The sequence below is a fragment of the Grus americana genome, chromosome 18 (genome assembly GCF_028858705.1).
Source record: "Grus americana isolate bGruAme1 chromosome 18, bGruAme1.mat, whole genome shotgun sequence".
NCBI classification, from domain to species: Eukaryota; Metazoa; Chordata; class Aves; order Gruiformes; family Gruidae; genus Grus; species Grus americana.
In genome coordinates, this window is record NC_072869.1 from 13816763 (window position 1) to 13838445 (window position 21683).

Here is a 21683-nt window from a genome sequence, read left to right on the forward strand (position 1 = left end):
GATGCTTCCTGCTAAAGGCTGTGCCTTTCTCTGTGTGTCCTGGGCTCAAGTAACCTCCAGAAAAAAATCCCAGAATTTTCGCATTTTCTTTCACTGTCATGGCCTTTGTGAATGGGATTGTGGAAGCACCTCTCAGACAGATTTCAAACTCCCTGAGCTCCACTGTAGTGACTCTGTATATACCAAATATACGATACCAAATATATGATAGCAGGACAAGAAGGCAAAATACAGACCTGTCTTTCAGCACTCTTCCTTTTGAAACCAATGGCAATGTTCATGAGTGATGGCTGATGAGTGCTTAAAAACTCTGCTGAATTTTAGATTAAAATCATGTACCAAGTGTAAAAATGATCTGTTTGTAATATCTCCTTTGCAATATTTGTTATTAACCAGAAGTGAAGTTTGGTAAGAATCTCTTTCTCCTGTAACTAGGGAACTCTGGAGGACCAGATCATCAGCGCCAACCCACTGCTGGAGGCCTTTGGCAATGCCAAGACTGTGAGGAATGACAACTCCTCACGATTTGTGAGTTCATTTCAGATTTGTTGTAATGCAGACATCTAATACATGGCTCATTCATTGATCACTATAGCCAACGGATTGATCTGTACCACTTGATAGGGAAAATTCATCCGGATTCACTTTGGAACAACTGGCAAGCTGGCCTCTGCGGATATCGAGACCTGTGAGTTGGAGCAAGTCGGTGCATGCAGAATTTGTGCATTTATGATCTCAAGTTTGCCAGGAGACTAACAGCATCTGTCTTTTAATTAGATCTCTTGGAGAAATCCAGAGTGACTTTCCAGCTGCCCAGTGAAAGGAGCTATCATGTTTTTTACCAGATAATGTCCAACAAGAAGCCGGAGCTCATTGGTGAGTGCCAGCAGTGCTGGGCTTGGCTCGGTGCTTTCTCTTTCCACTGTGACCTGCCTCGATGCCATCAAAGGTGCTCTGTATACCTGCAGATCTCCTCCTTATCTCCACCAACCCCTACGACTTCCTATATGTGAGCCAAGGAGAAATCACTGTTGCCAGCATTGACGACAGTGAGGAGCTCCTGGCGACGGACGTGAGTAGAGCGCAGCACCTGTGGGGAGGCCCTGCAGCCAGACCGGCCCAGGGCTGCCAAGTGCCACACTCTGACCCCTGCAGTGGCCGCGGCCAGGCCAGTGCTGCACACGCTTGGTGTGGGAAGGGAGGTGGGATGGCAGGGGAAGAAACCCACCTTCCCATCACAGCACACATGCCTGTTAATGGCACCTTGTGCTTCAGCCCTTGTGCTTCTCTGCCCTTCTCTGACTTGCCTGTTGCCTCTGCAGAGCGCCATGGACATCCTGGGCTTCAGCCCCGATGAGAAGGTGGGGATGTACAAGCTGACGGGAGCTGTCATGCACTACGGGAACATGAAGTTCAAGCAGAAGCAGCGGGAGGAGCAGGCGGAGCCGGATGGCACAGAAGGTAGTCTTGGCCGCAGAGTTTGTTTGTGAACTTCACCAGCAGACAAGGCAGCAACCCCATCCCATAAAGGGATCAACACTTTGAGAATGGTTTTCCCTTCCGGAAACTAATTTTTTTAAGTTTGTTGCAAGTTCCACAAAGTCAATGATTTAATTTACGCTCCGCAAGGAGAGAGACACAAAGATGAAGCATTGCTGCAGCCCTCCAGGTGTGGAACAGGAGTGTGCTGCAGCCGAGACACTGCCTGTGTTTAGGGGAAAACATTGTTCATGGGACTGGAGAGGAGCTTCCCTTTACAATAGGTGCATTTGAGTAGTGCCAAAAGTAGGCTCCTTGTGATGGAAACATCCCAGAGGACCAGGACACCTTTCTTTGTCTATTTTGAACTCATTTGCTGTCTCTGATCCTAGTGGCTGACAAAGCTGCCTACCTGATGGGTCTGAATTCTGCTGATTTGCTCAAGGCTTTATGTTATCCCAGGGTGAAAGTCGGGAATGAATATGTAACTAAAGGACAAAATGTCCAACAGGTACCTAGACAGCTGATCAGCTTTTCATTTTGTTCAGACAGTTCTTTCACCTTTAAAGCTAACTCAACTTTCATTACTGCCATGGCTGCGTTTCTTACAGGTATACAATTCAGTGGGTGCACTGAGTAAATCAGTCTATGAGAAGATGTTCCTGTGGATGGTTGCTCGAATCAACCAACAGCTGGATACAAGGCAGCCTAGACAGTATTTCATCGGTGTCCTGGACATTGCTGGCTTTGAAATTTTTGATGTGAGTTACAGTAGGTATGCTTGCCCATTGATGACTTTTCCAAATTAACTGGCATTTTTTGTATTTTGAATTTGCAGTTCAACAGCCTGGAGCAGCTGTGCATCAACTTCACCAATGAGAAACTGCAACAGTTCTTCAACCACCACATGTTCGTGCTGGAGCAGGAGGAGTACAAAAAGGAAGGAATTGAATGGGAGTTCATTGACTTTGGGATGGACCTGGCTGCCTGCATTGAGCTCATTGAGAAGGTAGAGGAAATATTTTCATTTTAGGAAAGCACATTTATTTCATGATCATTTATTTTGGTCAAGTCACTCTTAATAAATTGACTCATTGAATGACCCCCTCACAGAAGAGGCAGTTTAAAAAACCAATGCTTTTGGAATGACAGGCTGTCTCTGCACAATGATTTCCTGAACAACATCGCTGGGGAGTGGAAGGGAAAGGGGGCACATAATGTTAATTTGGCGCCTTTAACAAGACTGCCTTTAACAGTAAGGTGAACCTCAAGTCTTACTCCTTGCAGTAATGGACAGAATTAAGTTCTTGGTTTTAGCAACACAAATCTTTCCAGCCCCTCCGTCACTGCCCACTGCTACTGCACTGGTGATCTTAATGGGAATTAACCCTTCACTGCTACATTACCAACTGGTGTCCAGTGGTTGTGCACAGCACTTACATATCGTGGGCAAATCCAGCATACACACACCCAAACATCTTCCTTCTCAGGAGCATACAGGTATCTGCTCCCAGCACTATCACTCATGGCCAGTGCCCAGGGCCCATTCATTCCCACATGCATGTTCACTGCTTAATACTCATACCCATAGGTTATGCCTTTGCACACGAGCCTCACATTTCTTGCTGACCTCTTGCACTTCCCACCACATAGCAGCATCTACAGTCAGCGCTACCATTCACAGCTAGTGCCTGTTGCCTATTGCTATATTTAACACCTTAAATCCACACTTACTGTTTAGTGTCCACACATTTTGTGTCCCATATCTGTGCAATACAGAGTATTAGAGCCAGAGGAATCAGAACATCTATGCTGATCTAATGCTGTAGTCTCTTTTGTAATGACTGAAAAGCAGCAGACACTTCCAGGATGCAAATCATCTCCTTATAAAGTACATTCCATTAGAGATTCTGTGAAATGTCTTTATAACGCTTCCATTATAGAAGACCAGTCTGGACAGCTAACTCATATTTAGATTCTGTTTTATAGACACCTACGGTTAGGGAAGATGAATGCTAACCCCAGAGCTTTCACAAAGCAGTCCCACCTAGAGGGCAAAATCTTCACTGAAAACACGGCATTCCTGCCCAACATCCACCTCCTGTGGTTGCTGCTCTGGAGGATCCCACATGCTAGCTCTGGAACCTATATAGCTGAAATCAGATGTAAGCATCTAATGGAATCTTATTAAATTATAAAAAAAAAAAAAGTTCATACAAAGAAGGAACTCCCAGAATTCTCTCTAGGCCAATGACATGCAGGTCACATCAGTGTCTCCAGCAAAATCAGAGGACATGTGCTTATATGCACTATCAGAAGATACCTAACGTGGCTTACGTGAAAGCTCTGATGTCACTGAGAATGTGCCTATATCTCCGTATTGAAATACATTCAATTTGAAATACAATTCTGAGACAAATTAAAGGTCTATAGGTATTCTAAAGTGCCAGATTATTGCCATTTACACTCCATATAAGGTGAGGAAAATCTGATCCATCATGCACATTCACCAGAGACAGAACAGGACTTGTTAGATATCAGTTATCTATGCACATTCCTGAGAAGTCATCAAATTAAGTTCACATTGACAACTGCAACCTGATGGCTTATAACAGACATACACAACAGCATCAGTCCCACAAGCAGGACACTGAAACCTACTTCCTAACAACACAGGGTAAGGATGAGTGAAACAACTGATTATAACACATATAGTTAGCCTTTCATTCAAAGATGCATGTAAACAGTATTGACAAGTAGCCGTGTTCATGGAGAGTAGCTTGAGCAACACAGACTAATTATAGTTTGCCTGATTATATAATACCTAGTGATGTATTAAGAACTTGTGCAGTAGAAATTACAGTCACTGAAACAAGCCATAAATCATATGCAAAGTGACATTTTATTTACTTTTCCTCTCCCCACCACTTACTTTCCGCATGTATATATATTTCTCCCAGCCCATGGGCATCTTCTCCATCCTGGAAGAGGAATGCATGTTCCCCAAGGCAACTGACACCTCTTTCAAGAACAAGCTCTATGACCAGCATCTGGGCAAGTCCAGCAACTTCCAGAAGCCCAAGCCTGCCAAAGGCAAGGCTGAGGCACACTTCTCCTTGGTGCACTATGCTGGCACGGTGGACTACAACATCTCTGGCTGGCTTGACAAGAATAAGGATCCCTTGAATGAAACTGTTGTTGGGCTGTACCAGAAATCATCCTTGAAGCTGTTGTCCTTCCTTTTCTCTAACTACGCTGGTACAGAAACAGGTAAGTGCTTTTTCAGTGATGATCAATAAGGCAAGAATCAACTGAAGTCTACTTCTGTTTCTCCACTCTGTGGTATACTCTAGACACTCTATTATCCCCTAACATGGCCCTGTTCTTGTATGCACCCAGATCTGCCAAAACTAAGATACCAACATGCAGAACTGCTGAAAACACCACGTTCATGTGGTGCAGAGAAGTAAAATTCAGCAAGGCCAAAACAAAGTGACAGGAGGTGTATGTTTCCTGACTTACTGTGTTGTGAATCATGTGCATGCTTACTCATCCTCTAGGCAGGAGCCAAATACAGGTGCGAAGTACAAGCACTTTATAGTCTTTGGGGACAGAGTTTTGTATCTTGAGGTGAACTGGACGAACTAAAAGGAGACCATGGAATTACTTCATATCCAGCTGAGCAGTCCTGGTGTTGCAGGGGAAAAGGAGAGAGGCAGAGAATACAATTTAGAAGTCCTCTAAGGGCATCAGAGAGCAGTCCAATCTCTTGCCCTTTTTTGTGGCTGAAGACCTTCAAGTTGGACAGTCAATAGGTCTGCCTTACCAAAAATGGCCACACAGATTTCTACAAAAACCCCACAATATTCTGGCAGCCTGGATGCTGGGCAAAAAGAAGAGGCAGTATACAGCAGTAGTCAACTCAGCCATCATGCATATGGACAGCAGGGTTTGAGGCTCAAGAGAATACTACATGGGGACTTTCCTCTAGTTCAGTTTGGCTGACAAAACATGTCTGAGTGAGCTCCTAGGAAATACTGAGGATGAGTCACCTGTGGTCCTTGCAGGTACCATCAATACAAGGAAGGCAAGAAGAAAAGCTTGTGGGGATAAAATTTTGGATAAGGTGTGAAGCTCAGAGCACAAAGACACCATTTAAGTCTCAATTTAATTGGCTTCAACAGTGCAGCAAATATGGAAAGGCACTGAGCTGCTTGGACCTGTATTCCTGAGACTGTAATTTGCTTCCTGCCTTGGGGCTACTGTAACTCAGAATAGATCCCTATTCTTCACCCAGAACATTGCATTAGGAGATTTTTCTAAAGAAGTCTTCACTGCACTGATAAACGAATGTCCACTGCTGAGCCACATTCTTGTGGCCTTTCACCTAATTAAAAAAAAAAAAAAAGAGACTATGTCTATAAGTAAAAGGAATGTGACTAGTAGCACCGAGTAAACTGTTATGAAACTCATCTCACACCATAGTGTTCCACACCACCAAAGCCATGTACCTTATGATGCAACCTAAATCATGCACCTGAGACCACATATACCATACACTACCATCAACAACCAACTAGTAGCAGTTCACTAAAACTCTCATGCAGCAGTGGGTCAGTATTCAACATTAAAAATTAATTAATTTATTGGCCCATGACCAAAGAAGGCAGGTGAGGCCTACAAAACATACTGCTTACTCTTAACTGTTCACTTCCTATCTACTTCTTTCAAGGTGATAGTGGTGGTGGCAAGAAAGGTGCTAAGAAGAAGGGAGGCTCTTTCCAAACGGTGTCCGCTGTGTTCAGGGTATGTGAATTTCCTTTTAAATGAGCCATGCTTCCACAAAAATGATCCGAGGGCTAGAATGCCTCTCCTATGAAGAGAAACTGAGACAACTGGGGTTGTTCAGCCTGGGGAAGAGTAGGCTCTGGGGACATGTTATTGCAGCTTTCCAATATATAAAGGGGGCTTATGAGAAAGACTTTATACCAGGGCCTGTAGTGACAAGACAAGGGGCAATGGTTTTACACGGAAAGAGGGACATAAGGAAGAAATTTTTTTATGATGACGGTGGTGAGATGCTGAAACAAGTTGTCCAGAGAAGCTGTGGATGTCCCATCATTGGAAGTGTTCAAGGTCAGGTTGGATGGGGCTTTGAGCGACCTGATCTAATGAAAGACGTCCCTGCCCATGGCAGACGTGTTGGACTCGATGATCTTCAAAGACCCCTTCCAATCCAAACCATTATGATCCTGTAACTCCTTGACATTTGGATAAAAATGCAAAAGCTTTATAGCTCAAACCTCAAATCCCATGCTTTGTTCTACCACAGGATAATCTAAACAAGTTGATGACTAACCTGAGAAGCACCCATCCTCACTTTGTGCGTTGCCTGATTCCTAATGAGACCAAGACACCTGGTAAGTCCGTCATGTACTCTGAAGACACGGGACTGATGGGAATTGGCTGGCTTAACTTCCACACCAACTTCCAGAACAGCTTCCTTTGCATGTGAAGTTCTTGTGGGGGCTGGCCTGCGGGACAGTGCCCAAGTAAACCTTCTTGTATTGTTTAATGTGACTGTAAAATTTTGAGCATTACTCGCTCTACAACACTTACCCATCTTTGCTTAATGTGTGTACAGAGCTGAAGATGATAAAGATGTGATTGATTAGAGCTGATGAAATTGTCTGTTCTGGGTAACAGCATTAGCAAATCCCTATCAAATGCCTAGTTTTAAGGACCACTGTGGCACTCAGAACTGTTGGGTTCAGCCCGAAACTACTTACCAATTTCTAAATATTCAGTGTTAGGATCTGATTCACTGAGCTGGAGGACTGTCAAAGAAATCATATATTGACTGTAGAATTCCGTGTAGAAGCTGCTGGGTGCTGCTAGCACTTGGAAAGCATTTTGATATAAAGTTGTTTTTTTTCCTTTATTTAATTAAATATTAAACTCCCACAAAGAGTTTAGTCTCTGAGAACAGTCAAGTCTGGGAGTATTTTCACATGGCCATTAAATTAAAGTACTTGGGGAGAGACTTGCCTGCGTGGATTTTAGGAGTCTAATCATTATGAGATCTGATACTGGTAGAATGATAATGTCTGATACTGGTAGAATGTAGTGGATGCAACAGGAATATCAGGAATCAGGAGCTTAGCAACTGTTTAATCTACTCAGGAAACAAAAGAACAATTTTAGAACATTTCTTACCTTTCTTTTTTACGTCTCTGTGTAACCCTGAAGACCTCAAGCAGGATTTAAGCAACACACATATGTATGACATTCACACTTCAGCTATTCATCTAAACTTTTTATATTCAGTGGAGAGAAGCTGGCATTTTAAGGTATGACTCATCTGGCCCCTTTTATACATCTATCTTAGGATGAGATGAATCACATCCTAAAAGACACTGTTTCGCTCCAATGACTATAAATGAAGCCCAAATGGAAATGTCCACACTTCATATCCTAAAGGGAAGAAAGAGGAATCCCACTGGGGTCTTGACAGTTGAAAAGGTGTAATGGGGGGAATTAAGGAAACCCACTAAAATAGAAAAGCATATTTGAATGAATGATTTTGCCAGATATGGCTGTCATTTTATTATTCAGTTAGTTATTTTGACAGAGGTGAGTCAGAGGGAATCTTGACTTTTGCTTTTTAAGAAAAAGTAGTACTGTGTGAGTGAAATTAAAGATGGTGACGTGAAGGAAGAGAAACTGGATGTTTTCTGATTTTTAGCTGGTTTTAGGCTGCTTATGCTCGACTTTTCTAACAGTTACTTTGGGTACACCTTTATTGATTACACTGAAAACATAAAGTTAAGGGTATGGGCAATTCTGCACTAATTAATGTCTCTAGCAACTGATGGAAATTTCTGTATGACAAAGTGATTCCAGGAGGGCTTTATTCTGCCAGTTGTATTTTGTAATACTTGGGAATAAGACTTAGAAATACAGTTGATTATTATATCCAATAGATATTTTAGGAGGAGAAAAATAATTCTTCTAATTTTAATCAACTATTCCCTACAGGCAGACTGAAAGCTTTCAGCAACCTGCTTATCCACTCCTGTGTTGGAATCTATCTAGCTGTGAAATTTAATCAAGTTTGAGTACAGTGAATACTTGCATGGCATATCCAAGTTAAAATTACGTAACATGAAGAGCTGATTGTCTAGATGGTACTACACTCTACATTGTGCCACCTCTACCTACATCCAATGAGGATGCTGATGCTGTTCCAGATTTTTCAGCTGGTCTCCTAAATCACCCTCCTGGCATTTCTGAGTAATGCAGCCTTATGCCTTTTGGCCATTGGCGATTCACAAGCACTGCCAGCCCTAGCATTCTTAATAAAGCTCAGCTCACTGAGGCAGCTCTCTGCAACTTGCATGAATTGAAGGCATGTTCTGTCTTCACTTCCTGCATCTTTAATCAAGAATTGGTTGAATTTTATCAAAAAAAGGGAGGTCATTCTGGAATGCTAATACATATGGAGATTCTTTGGAAGAAAAGGAGAATAATGATGGATGTATTTTATTTAAGGTGAAATGGACCATCACTTGGTGATGCATCAGCTGCGGTGCAATGGGGTTCTAGAAGGCATCCGAATTTGCAGGAAGGGGTTTCCAAGCAGAATCCTTTATGCAGACTTTAAGCAACGGTAAGTCTTCAGTTATTACTGTCTGTTACAGCCTCAGTAAACGCACAACTCAGGTGACAAGTCTGGTGACATCATGGAAAGACAACCTCTGAATCAGACTAGATTAGTGGCATTTGAGGGAACCAAGTCATTAATACTGTCTCAGGTCACTCCAGTCTTTTCGATTAGACCAGAGATTTTTTTGATTCATCAGAACCAGTATCATTTCTAAACCGTTGTCAATGCCTGATGATTCAAAGAGATGCAAAATGCTTGTTGTCTAATGAATTTAGTGGCATTATAGACTGCTCTTTGTAAGTCTCCCAGAGTATAGATACAAAACCAATACAAATCAGCGCAGCCTCCTTACAGTGCATTGACTAAGCATTCACAAATCCAAGGCTCTGCCAGTGCTCTATCACTGACCTGCATCCTGTGCCTTGTTTTCCTCATCTTTAAAATAGAGACAATTAAACTAGTTTGTGTGAGCTCAGTTGCTGTAAAGTGCTGAATCATAACTGGCTGATGTTATAATTAAATGTAACAGTAGTATCTCCCATGCTGAACTGGTGTGAAAAGGTCCCAAGACCCCTCCGAAAATATCCTGCAACGTTATGTTCAGTAAGGCATTAGCTGGTCTCAATTATCAAATCATAATTTCATGTGACAGGTGAAGGAATCTATCCATAATGGCCATCATCCAGAACCACAAAGTGCTTTATAGTTCAAAGGAAATGTGCTGAAGTTCAGGAGGAACTACAATAGAAGCCTAAAATAGAGAATAAATTCACTACACCATTATCACTATCTTGATCTTACATATTCTCTTTCAAGGCAGACTTGAGAATAAGAAGTGCTCTAGAGTACAGTCACACATCCTAATTGACATATCTGAAGAAACGGCTTTAGAAGGATTAGGTGGTCCTGTCCATGACACAGGATTACCTTAATCATTAAGTTACCTTGCAAAATGCTACGAGTGCTGTTAGTATTTACAGAATAGTACCATGCCATTTTTTAGTCCAAACTCAAGGATTCAGTGATACCACTTGTAAAGACTGTGAGCTGTGCAAGATTTGTATTCCCTTTGGAATATAGCTGATTTTTGTTAGTAGTTTTAATTCATCTTCAGCTTTAATTTGAGTAGCATTCCTCCGATCAGTGAAACGAGAAGAGGTTGACATGTTCTCACTATGTTCTTCCTAATTCCTGGACCTGCAAACACTCTTAAGTATGCACATTAATTTCGTATGTAACAACATACTGTGTTGTTACACAGCCAACAGATACCTCTGAAGAGTAAATGTGTCCCCTCATCACCACGCTCTGTTCAGCCAAGTCTGTCTAGATTTCAGTTGGCATATGCAGCCGCTTTCAGATAGCTCAGCTTCCATATATTTTATGAAATATGATGGATCCTATTTTCCTCACCCTGTTTGCAACCAGTCCTTGCAATCTGTCTTACCACAGGTACAAGATTCTTAATGCCTCAGCCATTCCAGAAGGACAATTCATTGACAGCAAAAAGGCTTCTGAAAAGCTTCTTTCCTCCATTGATGTTGACCACAACCAATACAGATATGGCCACACCAAGGTAAAGTCCGTGTGGAAGAGTGGGTATAATTAATGGCAAAAAATATTGTTCACTGAAAGTATTTCTTGCATATGAAATCAGCCTTCACGATTATTAGAAACAAAGTACACCACTAGCAAGGAGTACAGAAAACTTCTCTGGTTCTGGGGGTATGTGTGAGGCGTAGCTCTGGGAACACCACACTACCAGAATGACCCAGTGTGGCTGCAACTAGAACCAGTGCTGCCCCTTTCTCCTGCCAGTTGAACTCATTTATATCAATGCATGTTAGACAGACTCAGACAAGATTGGACAGTCAGACATTTCAGGGGATTCAGAAACACACATAAGACTGTCTTTGATATCCAAAGCAGTGTTAGGTGGGGGACTGATTCTCTGACCAGCACAATCAAGGCAGTACTATGTCTGGACAAAAAAACAATCGCCTACACTACTGAACAGACATCATCATGTTTGCTTCTCAAGCCACCTCTAAGTCAGTTTACAGAGCAAATCTTGAGCCTGACATAGAAGGGTAGAGTACAGCAAAGAGACAGAGTAGGATTTCGTACCAAGATGAAAATCAACTCTTTGTTTTAATAGCTACTGATGAGCTAGATCTTCCAAAACCTACTCTGGAGCAGGCATCAAATAAAACCGCAATAATGTGATTAGATCATACATAGAGTGACTTCTCATGAATCACAGGAACACTGAGGATATGAATACTGACACAAAATTTCTCTAGCTGTTAAACCTTTACTCTGCAGGAATTTTTCCAAAACTGCCTTGTACTACCCCACATCAGCCACCAATGGTTGTGTCTGCCTAAGCCTCAAACTATTTGACCCTCTTTTATGTTCTAGGTGTTCTTCAAGGCAGGTCTCCTGGGACGCCTAGAAGAGATGAGAGATGAGAAGCTTGTAAGCCTCATCACTGATACACAAGCTATGTGCAGAGGGTACCTCATGAGAACTGAATTTAAAAAGATGAATGAAAGAAGGTAATACCAAAAAAATACTAACAATCATCCTCTATCAGACCAAAAGTCCAGCAACGCAGTATACTGTCTCGGGCAAAAAACTGTCCTTGGGAAAGACCCTTAGAAAGACTAGGGGAAACAGAGCAAGCACAAACAAATAGTTTCCTTGTTATAGCCTCCCAAATTCTGGTAATGGCTATTCAGCAATTGGACCACGAAGTTGGCCCATGATATTTAGTATTTAACAGTGAACATTTTCTCAAGGAACGCACTTACCATTTTCAACCTTTAAAGAACTCTGTGACAGAGATAGCCAAATGAACAAGTCCTAAGGTTTGTCTGTTTTGAACATGTTGTCTGATAATTTCATTGGATCACATTGGTTTTGTAAAGAATGTCATACAATCACTCTCTGCTCTCCTTCTTCTTACTTTTCTTTCATGGCTCCATCATCTAAGATGAACAATTCTAGCTTGTACAGAGAAGGTACTCCATACTTTTGACCACTCCAGATACCCTTCCCATTTCAGCTCTCTCCCTTTGAGACAGGATGAATCATGCAAAATTTTGTGTAGGACTGGCAGTACAGGGTGAGCCAAGCAAACTTTCTCAAATGCTGTTGACAAGTGAAAGCTTTAGGGGGAGCAAAGATTGCATAAACATATAGGATGCTCTGCCAACCAGCTGCTTTTATTTGCAGTACTCTGCAGTATATACTTAGTTCTGGGATTTCCTGAGCCAGGGAAAGTTTCCAAGAATTCAGTAACTCTTACTGGATTTCTCTGCAAGGAACTGTCTAATCTCCTCTTGAACTACATGCATCAACAATATCCTTTTGCATTCAATACTATAAAAAGATTTCATTTTTGTTTTCAGTTTCTATCTTAATAATTTTTAATATGGTATTTGCTATTTTGAGTGACCCAAAAAGCATCAAGCTGCTGTTCCCACAATTGATAGTAACTCCCAGATTTGTAATCTCAGAAGCAGTACTTCAAGGATGTCAGTTTTCACTCTGGTATTCACCTGAGCACTTGCAGATTCTTTGAGGCTGAGGAAAGTCTCAGAGATTCCCAGGCAACATGCCAGAGAAGTTTGTCTGTTTTGCAGTATTTCTCCCTCTTATATCCAGACATAGTTACTGTTCATGCTACTGAACCAGCCAGTCTGCAATCAAGGGCCTATAAATGACTCTTTAATAAAAGCAAGGAAGGTGAGGAAACAAGTCTTGTGCAAAAGTTCCTTGAGGAAAATGCTGATGCTGTATGGCCAATAATCACAGTCTGCTTCGAACCCAAGTCTCACCAGCCTCATAAACTGTGTTTTCATGTGTTTTCAGAGAATCCATTTACATCATTCAATACAATGTTAGAGCATTCATGAACGTCAAGCACTGGCCCTGGATGAAGCTGTTCTTCAAGATCAAGCCCTTGCTGAAGAGTGCAGAATCTGAGAAGGAGATGGCCAACATGAAGGAGGAGTTTGAGAAAACCAAGGAAGAGCTTGCAAAGTCTGAGGCAAAGAGGAAAGAGCTGGAGGAGAAAATGGTGGCCCTGCTGCAGGAGAAGAATGACCTGCAGCTCCAAGTGCAGGCTGTAAGTAGTCTCCATTTTCAGATTCACGCCGCCTCCTCTTACTCTGCTGTTTTCTCCCTTCTCTTTTCCATTGTTCTTCATAAACAGACATTGAACAGGGCCAGATTCTCCACTGCTTTGTATGTGGTTTTGTCATTTACAGCTAAGCTAAGTGAGTACAAAGCACATACAAAACATTACCATTACCACCAGTATGAATGCAGGAAATTCTGACTGGGCTCCCATGTAAAGCCACTTCACAATTAAGCAATCACCAGTGGAAGAATCAGATGTTCCACAGTATATACAATGTGGTCCTAACAATGGTATCCAATTCTGGATGAATTAAGCTGTTTCCACATCTGCTGACCATTATAATATGGAGCCAGTTCACGGGTACTTTTCTGTCAGAGAGACAGGATGGAAACTGTGGCACAAAGACTGATGTTTTTCTCCGGAATACTGAGCAGAGACTGAAATTGCACAAGATAAGAATAGCGACAGGTTTTAAAAACTATTAAGATACTACTTGGCCAAGGGCAGTCTGGTACAGGTGGACCTGTCACTTGTTTCCATGTGCTTTTGAACCAGTTGGGTTTCAACAAGAGTCCTGTATTGTTTCAAGCACCGAGGCTGTAGCTGTGCATGCTGAACATCAGATTCATTACATGAATCCTTCTTCAGACCTTGAACTTAACCCCACCCAATTTTCTGGGTTTCTGCATACCCTTCTTAGTACTTAATGCTCTGTTCTCCAGAACCCACCTAGTTTACAAGCATTTGGGGTTTCACTTTAACCCTTTCATGGATTATAGGGCAGAAAAACCAAGAAGCCCAAGTTTAACTACGTTAACTAACTTCCAGGTTAGGATGCCTTTCAAAGCACTCAGATTTCAGATTTTAGAACACAAAAGAACTCCTAAGGTACGATCATTGCCCTCAAGTGTATTGTCTGACTCTTTCTTGACTCCCAGTTTTTCACAGTTTCAGTACTGGAAGAGTCCTTCCTCTCTTCTCACCAAGTCCTGTTTTCCCAGGGGAATTTCTGTCAACCCTGCTTGAAAGACTCCACAAGCACCATCTTCTCCAAGTTTGTCTTCAGAAGATGTACACTCACTAGCCACAATTTTCAGTGCACTATGGGTTTCAGTCAGAATCTCGGCGAGAATTAAACATACCGTTCTCTGCTACTGCAGTTATGGCTTTCAGCCATGACTCTTTCTGGGAAGCAACAGATACCTTTTCTGGTATTCTGCCTAGAATCGTAGTAGCATTAATGTAGACAAAATTTTATCTGTCAATTATGTGTCTCAAAATGTTTGTTATAGTAAAAGTTACAGGCTAAAATTTAGGTTGAGCCTGACCCTGCCTTGGCTGAGAGAGAGGATAGAGAATGATGTGAGCAAGGTTAGCCTTGTGAATAAAGTGGGAGAAGAAGATTGGGGAGACAGTCTAACCTGTGTCATTAGAGTTGGAGGAGCTTATTGAAGATAGAATCATCCAACACTCTACAAAGGATGACTTTGAAACGCTGTATGTTTTACAAATCCACATCTAAGCTCATGCTTCCATGAAATCCAGTTTGCTACCCACCCATTTATGTCACTGATTCCTTGCAGGCTCATTGTTATGACTGAACCCAGTGAGTCTATTGCATGGTATTGTAGTCAAACCATGTGACCAGCTGAAAGGAAGTGTCTCTACGACGGGATTATGGTCCACTTTCCTAAGGCATGACTGAGCAGGACACTTTCCTCATGACTGAATCATGTGCATTCCTGTGATTTGCATAGGAAATTCTGCCCTGACTCGTGTGATCCATTTCCTGGAGATGGCACCTGAACAACATATGTTGCCTTTTGTCATTTTTATGATAAATATAACGTGCCTTCAATATGTTCTGACAGGAGAGTGAAAACCTAGCTGATGCTGAAGAGAGATGTGAAGGACTCATCAAAAGTAAAATCCAGCTGGAAGCCAAAATTAAAGAACTAAGTGAAAGAATGGAGGATGAAGAGGAGATAAATGCTGAACTGACAGCAAAGAAGAGGAAACTTGAAGATGAGTGCTCCGAGCTGAAGAAAGATATTGATGATCTTGAACTGACTCTGGCCAAAGTGGAAAAAGAGAAGCATGCAACAGAGAATAAGGTGACAGAGGAATCACGGAATTATTCTTCCCTAGACAGTTTTCTCAGTTTTCAGTTTTGTGGAAAGTTGTGATCATTCCTATGTGCTCTGAATGGAAGTACTATGTGCCCAAAGCACAGGAGAGATGTTTTGCCACTTAATCACCTGTGACAGAAATTTTTTTCTTAAAATTATAACTTCCTCTTAGGAAAAATGTATTTTCTGTGACAGTTCAAAAGAGTTAAGAGGTTGTTATGTGTTTGATAGGGAATTTCCGTATTTGGCTATTTGCAGGCATAAGGAACCAGTATATTTGTGTCTCCTGTGGATAATGGAGGACTAGTATGCTTGTGAGTAGCTCAGCACAGAATGGCTGTGCTGGTCCTGTCTGACATGCAATGAGCACTGATTTTGCAGATGTCAAATGTGTTCTTATAATGCTCTCATATTTGAGAAGCTCAGGTCTCAGCTGGGATGGACGTCCTTTCCTTCCATTGATTTGATGATATGATGAGACTTCTTACTGATTTCTAAGGTTCAGACTGTCAGTATAGCAAGGAGAGTCTTTATCAGGTGGTCGTTAACGCATTTATCTCCCAGTAAAAGCACAGGTCTCTTCACGTACATCTCAACAATCAATATGAAGAAACAGAATTGAGATATCTATGTTAGAATTCAAAAGCCCATGTCTGTGGTGACAGTGTTCAGTCCTGCTGTGGACTGTAATTACAACCTTGATGTTCCCTCCATTACTGAGAACAATACTGGATCCTAAGTTTGCAATTACAGATATGTTTGGCATTTCTATACTAATGCTTAGAGGAAATCTAGCTGGTGCTGGGTATTAGGATGAGGGATTGTCTTATCAGATATCAGGGCCACATAGCTAAAGCACTCAGCAGAGTGGTCTTTCCTTATGCCTACTGTCAGGTTTTCCCATTGAGTGAGACAAATGTAAAGCAAAGGTCAGGCAGGCTAATGCACAGCACCTGATGTGATTGAGATAAGGTTGCTGGTGTGCAATACACATTACATTACATTGAAGTACACATGTACATTGAAGTACAAGGAGTAAGTTTCCAAGATAAAGCCAGCAGAGCTGGTACGTCCAGCAGCCCAGTTAGAAGCTCAGTTAGAAGCTCCTGCCCTAAATTCATGATCACCTATTCCAAGGGCACATGTCATGTTATCTTGTTCCTTTCACTTTTACAGAAAACTTAACATATCTTTGGCTATGCTTGGCAGTTGTTAATATCTTTTAAAAGAACCTCATTTGCTGAGAACTTACAGCTGTTTGCCTAGCAAATATATCACATGCAGGAAATACAGTTTTTGAGCAAGAGCAACTCAGAGGCCTTTTGTAAATCCCAGTGAGTAAAAGCTTGTAGAGGCAAGTGAAGATCTAGCACATGTTCCACTATAGAATTCAGCAGGATAGGGCTGGTAGTCAAAACCAAATAAAGCAAGAATTCCTACCATTGCAGTATCAGAGAGGTGCGACTGTCAGACATGACACTTGTTGCTACTCTCATCATGAATAATACCGACCTTCTATGGAGAGCATTTTGACTACATGCGTGCAAGATTTTGCAAGAGTGCACTCACTGTGTTCTCAGTCTGTCATTTCTCAAGGCACTCCCTCATAGTATGGATGCTGGCTGTCCAACAGGTTAAGAATCTTACTGAAGAGATGGCAGCTCTGGATGAAAATATTTCCAAACTCACTAAAGAGAAAAAGGCCCTCCAGGAAGCCCACCAGCAGACACTGGATGACTTGCAAGTTGAGGAAGACAAAGTCAGCACACTCACCAAAACCAAGACCAAACTGGAGCATCAAGTAGATGACGTAAGAAATGTTTCTGGGTTGTGCGGGCGGATGTTCTGACAGACTAGGAGAAAATAGAAATCTGTAGTTGGGAGTATAAGCAACACCTAAAGCTGCCAAGCCAGCTCTAATAATTTCAGCTAATAAATCATTGCCAGTTGATAGCGTATTGTGGAATCCAATACATCTTTCATCCTGCCCTGCCTATGTAAACTATATGTTCATCACTGGGTATTTCAGCATTGTAGACTTTTGTGCCCTGTTTTAACCAATTAGCTGGAGCAGTGTATCTGTGGCAGTTTGAAGTTTCCTGCAGAGTTATTGGTGGTCTCTTACTCTGCAGTGTGGACATACACCAGGAAGTTATGAATACGGGGAATTTGTCAATAATTAGCGGTCTATATGCCAAGAACTGCAGCCACTGGAAAAAAGTAATTTCTGTACTTTTCAAAAACTTTCATTTCAACTGTGCACAGCCAAGCTGTGGACAGCTTAATATCTGAAACCAAATCATAATGGCAGCTCTGATCTTGCAGTGAGAGTGTAACACAGGTGGATATGAAAACTATATACAGAATCTGATTGTTTTCTCTATTCATCAATTTCCAACTCTAGTTAGATTTTTGAATCAAGAAGAGTTACTTTCAAAGTATAATTTATATGTTTCAAAGTATGTTTTATGTGCTTTAGCTTGAAGGATCTCTCGAACAAGAGAAGAAGCTGCGAATGGACCTTGAGAGAGCTAAAAGGAAACTTGAAGGAGACCTGAAGCTTGCCCATGAGAGCATAATGGATTTGGAAAATGATAAGCAACAGATGGATGACAGGCTAAAAAAGTATTGCACTGACTTTTTAGGCTCTGAATTCTAAAATTCAGATTTTATCTTAATTGTATTGAATTTGCATTCTTGTTCTTTAACAGAAAGGATTTTGAAATTAGCCAGTTGCAAAGTAAAATTGAAGATGAGCAGGCTCAAAGTTCTCAGCTGCAAAAGAAAATTAAGGAGCTTCAGGTAAAGTCTAAGAGTTATTGATATTTTTAGGAGCTGAGCTACAAGTTCCACAGAATTAATTGGCATTTATTCTTAGACTGTTCTACAAAAATATTTTCAATATTTTCCTACACATGGAACATGAAACAACATGGACTCTGGATGCTGTTCCCCTCTCAGGGCACTTTTACAGAAGCTCTGGCCTCTAATCATAGATAACTATGTAAGAAATTTTTAAGTGAAGCTTGTGGCAGGCTTTGAAAATGGATCAGTTACTGAGTTATAACAGTAGTGAAGCCACTAAGAATTACTTTTCTAAGAAAACAATAGAATGTGAAATAATCCATCATGATGAGGACAGAGATCACCTAAATACAGAGCCAGGAAGACAGTTCTCCTCAGTGCTATCGTCCCATGATTGCTCATCCCAAGGTTCCTTCCATCTTGTTTGCTGATGGAGACAGGATACTGCTTTGTTTTGTCCTGATCTTTGGGAAATTTCTAAGAAACTTGCATTCATTTACATTTTCCAGTGACACATCCCCTATTTCTTCACAAAAGTGCAATACTAGATCCTTCACAACATAATAAATCCATTCTGAGGTATAACATAAAATGTATACATGGGCATCTAGTGACAAGACGAGGGGTAATGGCTTTAAAGTAAAAGAGGGTAGATTTAGATAAGATATTAGGAAGAAATTCTTCCCTGTGAGGGTGGTGAGGCCCTGGCACAGGTTGACCAGAGAAGCTGAGGCTGCCCCTGGCTCCCTAGAAGTATTCAAGGTTGGATGGGGCTTTGGGCAACCTGGGCTAGTGGAGGGTGTCCCTGCCATGGCAGGGGGTTGGAACTAGATGGGCTCTGAGGTCCCTTCCAAGCCGAACCATTCTATGATTCCATGAAATACCAGGTTTTACATTCTCTATTGTTCCAAAACTGAGTATCAGGTGTCCTCAGACACAGTTCAGTGAAATTTCTAGTGGTGCTTCACTCTCTCTGCTGATATAAATGAGTGTGAATATTTGCTCTTTATTCCTTAATGATAATTTCAAATCTGTCTATTTAGAAGTCCTCATTTAACCAATTAACATTCACAGGCTCAAATAGAGGAACTGGAGGAAGAAACTGAGGCTGAACGTGCAATCCATGCAAAGACTGAAAAGCAGCGAGCTGACCTCTCCAGGGAGCTAGAGGAGATCAGCGAGCACCTGGAAGAAGCAGGAGGAGCTACCGCAGCTCAGATGGAGATGAACAAGAAGCGTGAGGCAGAATTTCAGAAGATGCGTCGCGACCTCGAGGAGGCCATGCTGCAGCACGAAGCCACGGCTGCCGCCCTGCGGAAGAAGCACGCGGACAGCACAGCTGAGCTTGGGGAGCAGATCGACAACCTGCAACGAGTGAAGCAGAAGCTGGAGAAGGAGAAGAGTGAGCTGAAGATGGAGATTGACGACTTGGCCAGTAACATGGAGTCTGTCTCCAAAGCCAAGGTTGCTGCACAGGAAGAATCATTTCTCATCACTACCATTGTTCTTCTGAACAATTAGATGAGCTGAAGGATATGCTTTCTATCTCTTAACAGAGCAATCTAGAAAAGATGTGCCGAGCTCTCGAAGACCAATGCAGTGAAGTCAGAACCAAAGATGATGAACATATGCGACTAATTAATGAACTGAACACACAGAAAACACGTCTGCAGACTGAGAATGGTGTGTCCCTAGATGAAATGTAATTGTCCTGTGCCAAGTACTTAAGTATACTGTCTGAATGCTGGTGTATTTTGTAATATATTCATCACTGGGTGATCTGAACAAAACTCAGGCTGTCAAATTCTCTCCTGGTGGCAGTTATAAACTCCACCCAAGGAAACATAAAACCAAACCAAAAGAAGCACTGTCAATCAAAATTAATGTGTGAGTTTGTGGGCAGTTTATCACCTTTCTTTTGATGCCAGCACATTTATCCTTGATAGCTTTTTCCTACTGGTGGGAATGAAATTGCTACTCTCCCTTCATTTTACCACATTATATCTTGTAATCTCTTTCCATATGTATGTTTTATATGCTTTATGCCTCATGTCTCTGTCTAAAAAAATAAAAATCTTCTCATTAGGTGAACTCACTCGTCAACTGGAGGAGAAGGAGTCCTTGATTTCTCAGTTGACTCGAGGCAAACAGGCTTTCACTCAGCAGAGTGAAGACCTGAAGAGGCAACTAGAGGAAGAAACTAAGGTGACTTGTTTTAATATGGACCAACAAATTGTAAAATAAATCAATGAGCTAAAACAATAAATGAGATTTCCCCTCAGAGAAAGAGACATCAGAACAGTGAAACTTTTGAACTGTGCCTTGGAGTATAACACACAGAAAAGACATTAGAAATTAAATAAGGAAGACAGTTTAGGGCCTTCTTATCATCCTTTCTGAAGTTCAAAATCATGAGAGAAGTGAATGGATATAGCTCTGTGTGCTTACCTTACCAGTATGGGAAATCCCTGAGGCAGCAGCCAAAACCAGAAAGAGCAGGAGTGCAGGCATACCAGTGTCAGATAGGCCAACAGTTTAAAGTTTCTTCCACCTTCAGATAAACACCAAATTCTACCTGAGCAGCTTACAGAGGAACTTCTTGAGAAATAATTCCCACCTTGTCTGTTGCTGGATTTCTTGTCTCTTTGCCTGAAGCACTCGGTGCAGATGTGTTTGAGAGGCAGTATCCCAGACAAGACGGACAAGCATCTTGTTAAACAACATCAGGTCTGAAACACAGAGTCCCTAATGTTATTCACTTTGCTCCTTCTGTTACTCTAGCAACTGTTGCAAATGTGCAGTGAGATGTGGAGGTTTTATTAAAATACAGTAAAAAAAATCAAGTCACAAATTGTTAACATTTTGACAATTTGTATAATTTTAAACCCCCAGGCCAAGAACGCCCTGGTCCACGCCTTGCAGTCTGCTCGCCACGACTGTGACTTGCTCCGGGAACAATATGAGGAGGAGCAGGAAGCCAAGGGGGAGCTGCAGCGTGCCCTGTCCAAGGCCAACAGCGAAGTGGCCCAGTGGAGAACCAAATACGAGACGGACGCTATTCAGCGCACGGAGGAGCTGGAGGAGGCCAAGTACGTGGAGGGATGGTCTGGAGCAAGTAGAAGGATATTTAAGTATAAATGTGAGAAGGAACTGGAGGAAACCAGAATATGCTCGTAGTAGTAATATGCACAGTGCTTTGTAATGTGTTAGGAGTGAAAAGGGGAGTGAATGGAGGTTTAAAGGAGGAGAAGGAGTAGAGGCTTGGGAGTGCCTACAGAAGGGAGAATTCCAGTGCATTAATTATGAAGTTAATCATAGTAGTTGAAAAATCACATTCTTTACACTGCCAATATTGAAAGTGTGTTTCTGGTTCCTTTCCACATTGGTACAGTCTACCTCTTGGTTAAGTATTCTCCCAGCCTATGCACCACTCCAGCATGCTGTGTCATCCCAGGTT

General features: G+C 41.8%; 1 protein-coding gene and 1 long non-coding RNA gene across 10 annotated transcripts in view; one reads left to right on the forward strand and one right to left on the reverse strand.

Annotated features, from left to right (window-relative positions):
• LOC129214558 (uncharacterized) overlaps positions 1 to 21683 on the reverse strand; it is a 49280-nt gene that overhangs the window by 17779 nt on the left and 9818 nt on the right. The window lies entirely within an intron of this gene.
• LOC129214549 (myosin-4-like) overlaps positions 1 to 21683 on the forward strand; it is a 37556-nt gene that overhangs the window by 3858 nt on the left and 12015 nt on the right. For 2 of the 8 annotated variants that reach the window (XM_054846401.1, XM_054846396.1), the window contains exons 6-28: positions 436 to 528; positions 625 to 688; positions 778 to 876; positions 969 to 1072; positions 1323 to 1461; positions 1872 to 1990; positions 2091 to 2240; positions 2318 to 2488; positions 4440 to 4749; positions 6212 to 6285; positions 6812 to 6899; positions 9031 to 9148; positions 10598 to 10721; positions 11567 to 11703; positions 13022 to 13277; positions 15164 to 15406; positions 17055 to 17231; positions 17901 to 18046; positions 18133 to 18223; positions 19301 to 19690; positions 19783 to 19909; positions 20313 to 20431; positions 21119 to 21315. In XM_054846401.1, the coding sequence (XP_054702376.1) occupies positions 436 to 528; positions 625 to 688; positions 778 to 876; positions 969 to 1072; positions 1323 to 1461; positions 1872 to 1990; positions 2091 to 2240; positions 2318 to 2488; positions 4440 to 4749; positions 6212 to 6285; positions 6812 to 6899; positions 9031 to 9148; positions 10598 to 10721; positions 11567 to 11703; positions 13022 to 13277; positions 15164 to 15406; positions 17055 to 17231; positions 17901 to 18046; positions 18133 to 18223; positions 19301 to 19690; positions 19783 to 19909; positions 20313 to 20431; positions 21119 to 21315 (3536 nt within the window). Of the gene's footprint in view, positions 1 to 435; positions 529 to 624; positions 689 to 777; positions 877 to 968; positions 1073 to 1322; positions 1462 to 1871; positions 1991 to 2090; positions 2241 to 2317; positions 2489 to 4439; positions 4765 to 5179; positions 5195 to 5579; positions 5583 to 6211; positions 6286 to 6811; positions 6900 to 9030; positions 9149 to 10597; positions 10722 to 11566; positions 11704 to 13021; positions 13278 to 15163; positions 15407 to 17054; positions 17232 to 17900; positions 18047 to 18132; positions 18224 to 19300; positions 19691 to 19782; positions 19910 to 20312; positions 20432 to 21118; positions 21316 to 21683 lie in introns of all 8 variants that reach the window. The other 6 variants (XM_054846398.1, XM_054846400.1, XM_054846394.1 and 3 more) reach the window with 6 other exon arrangements.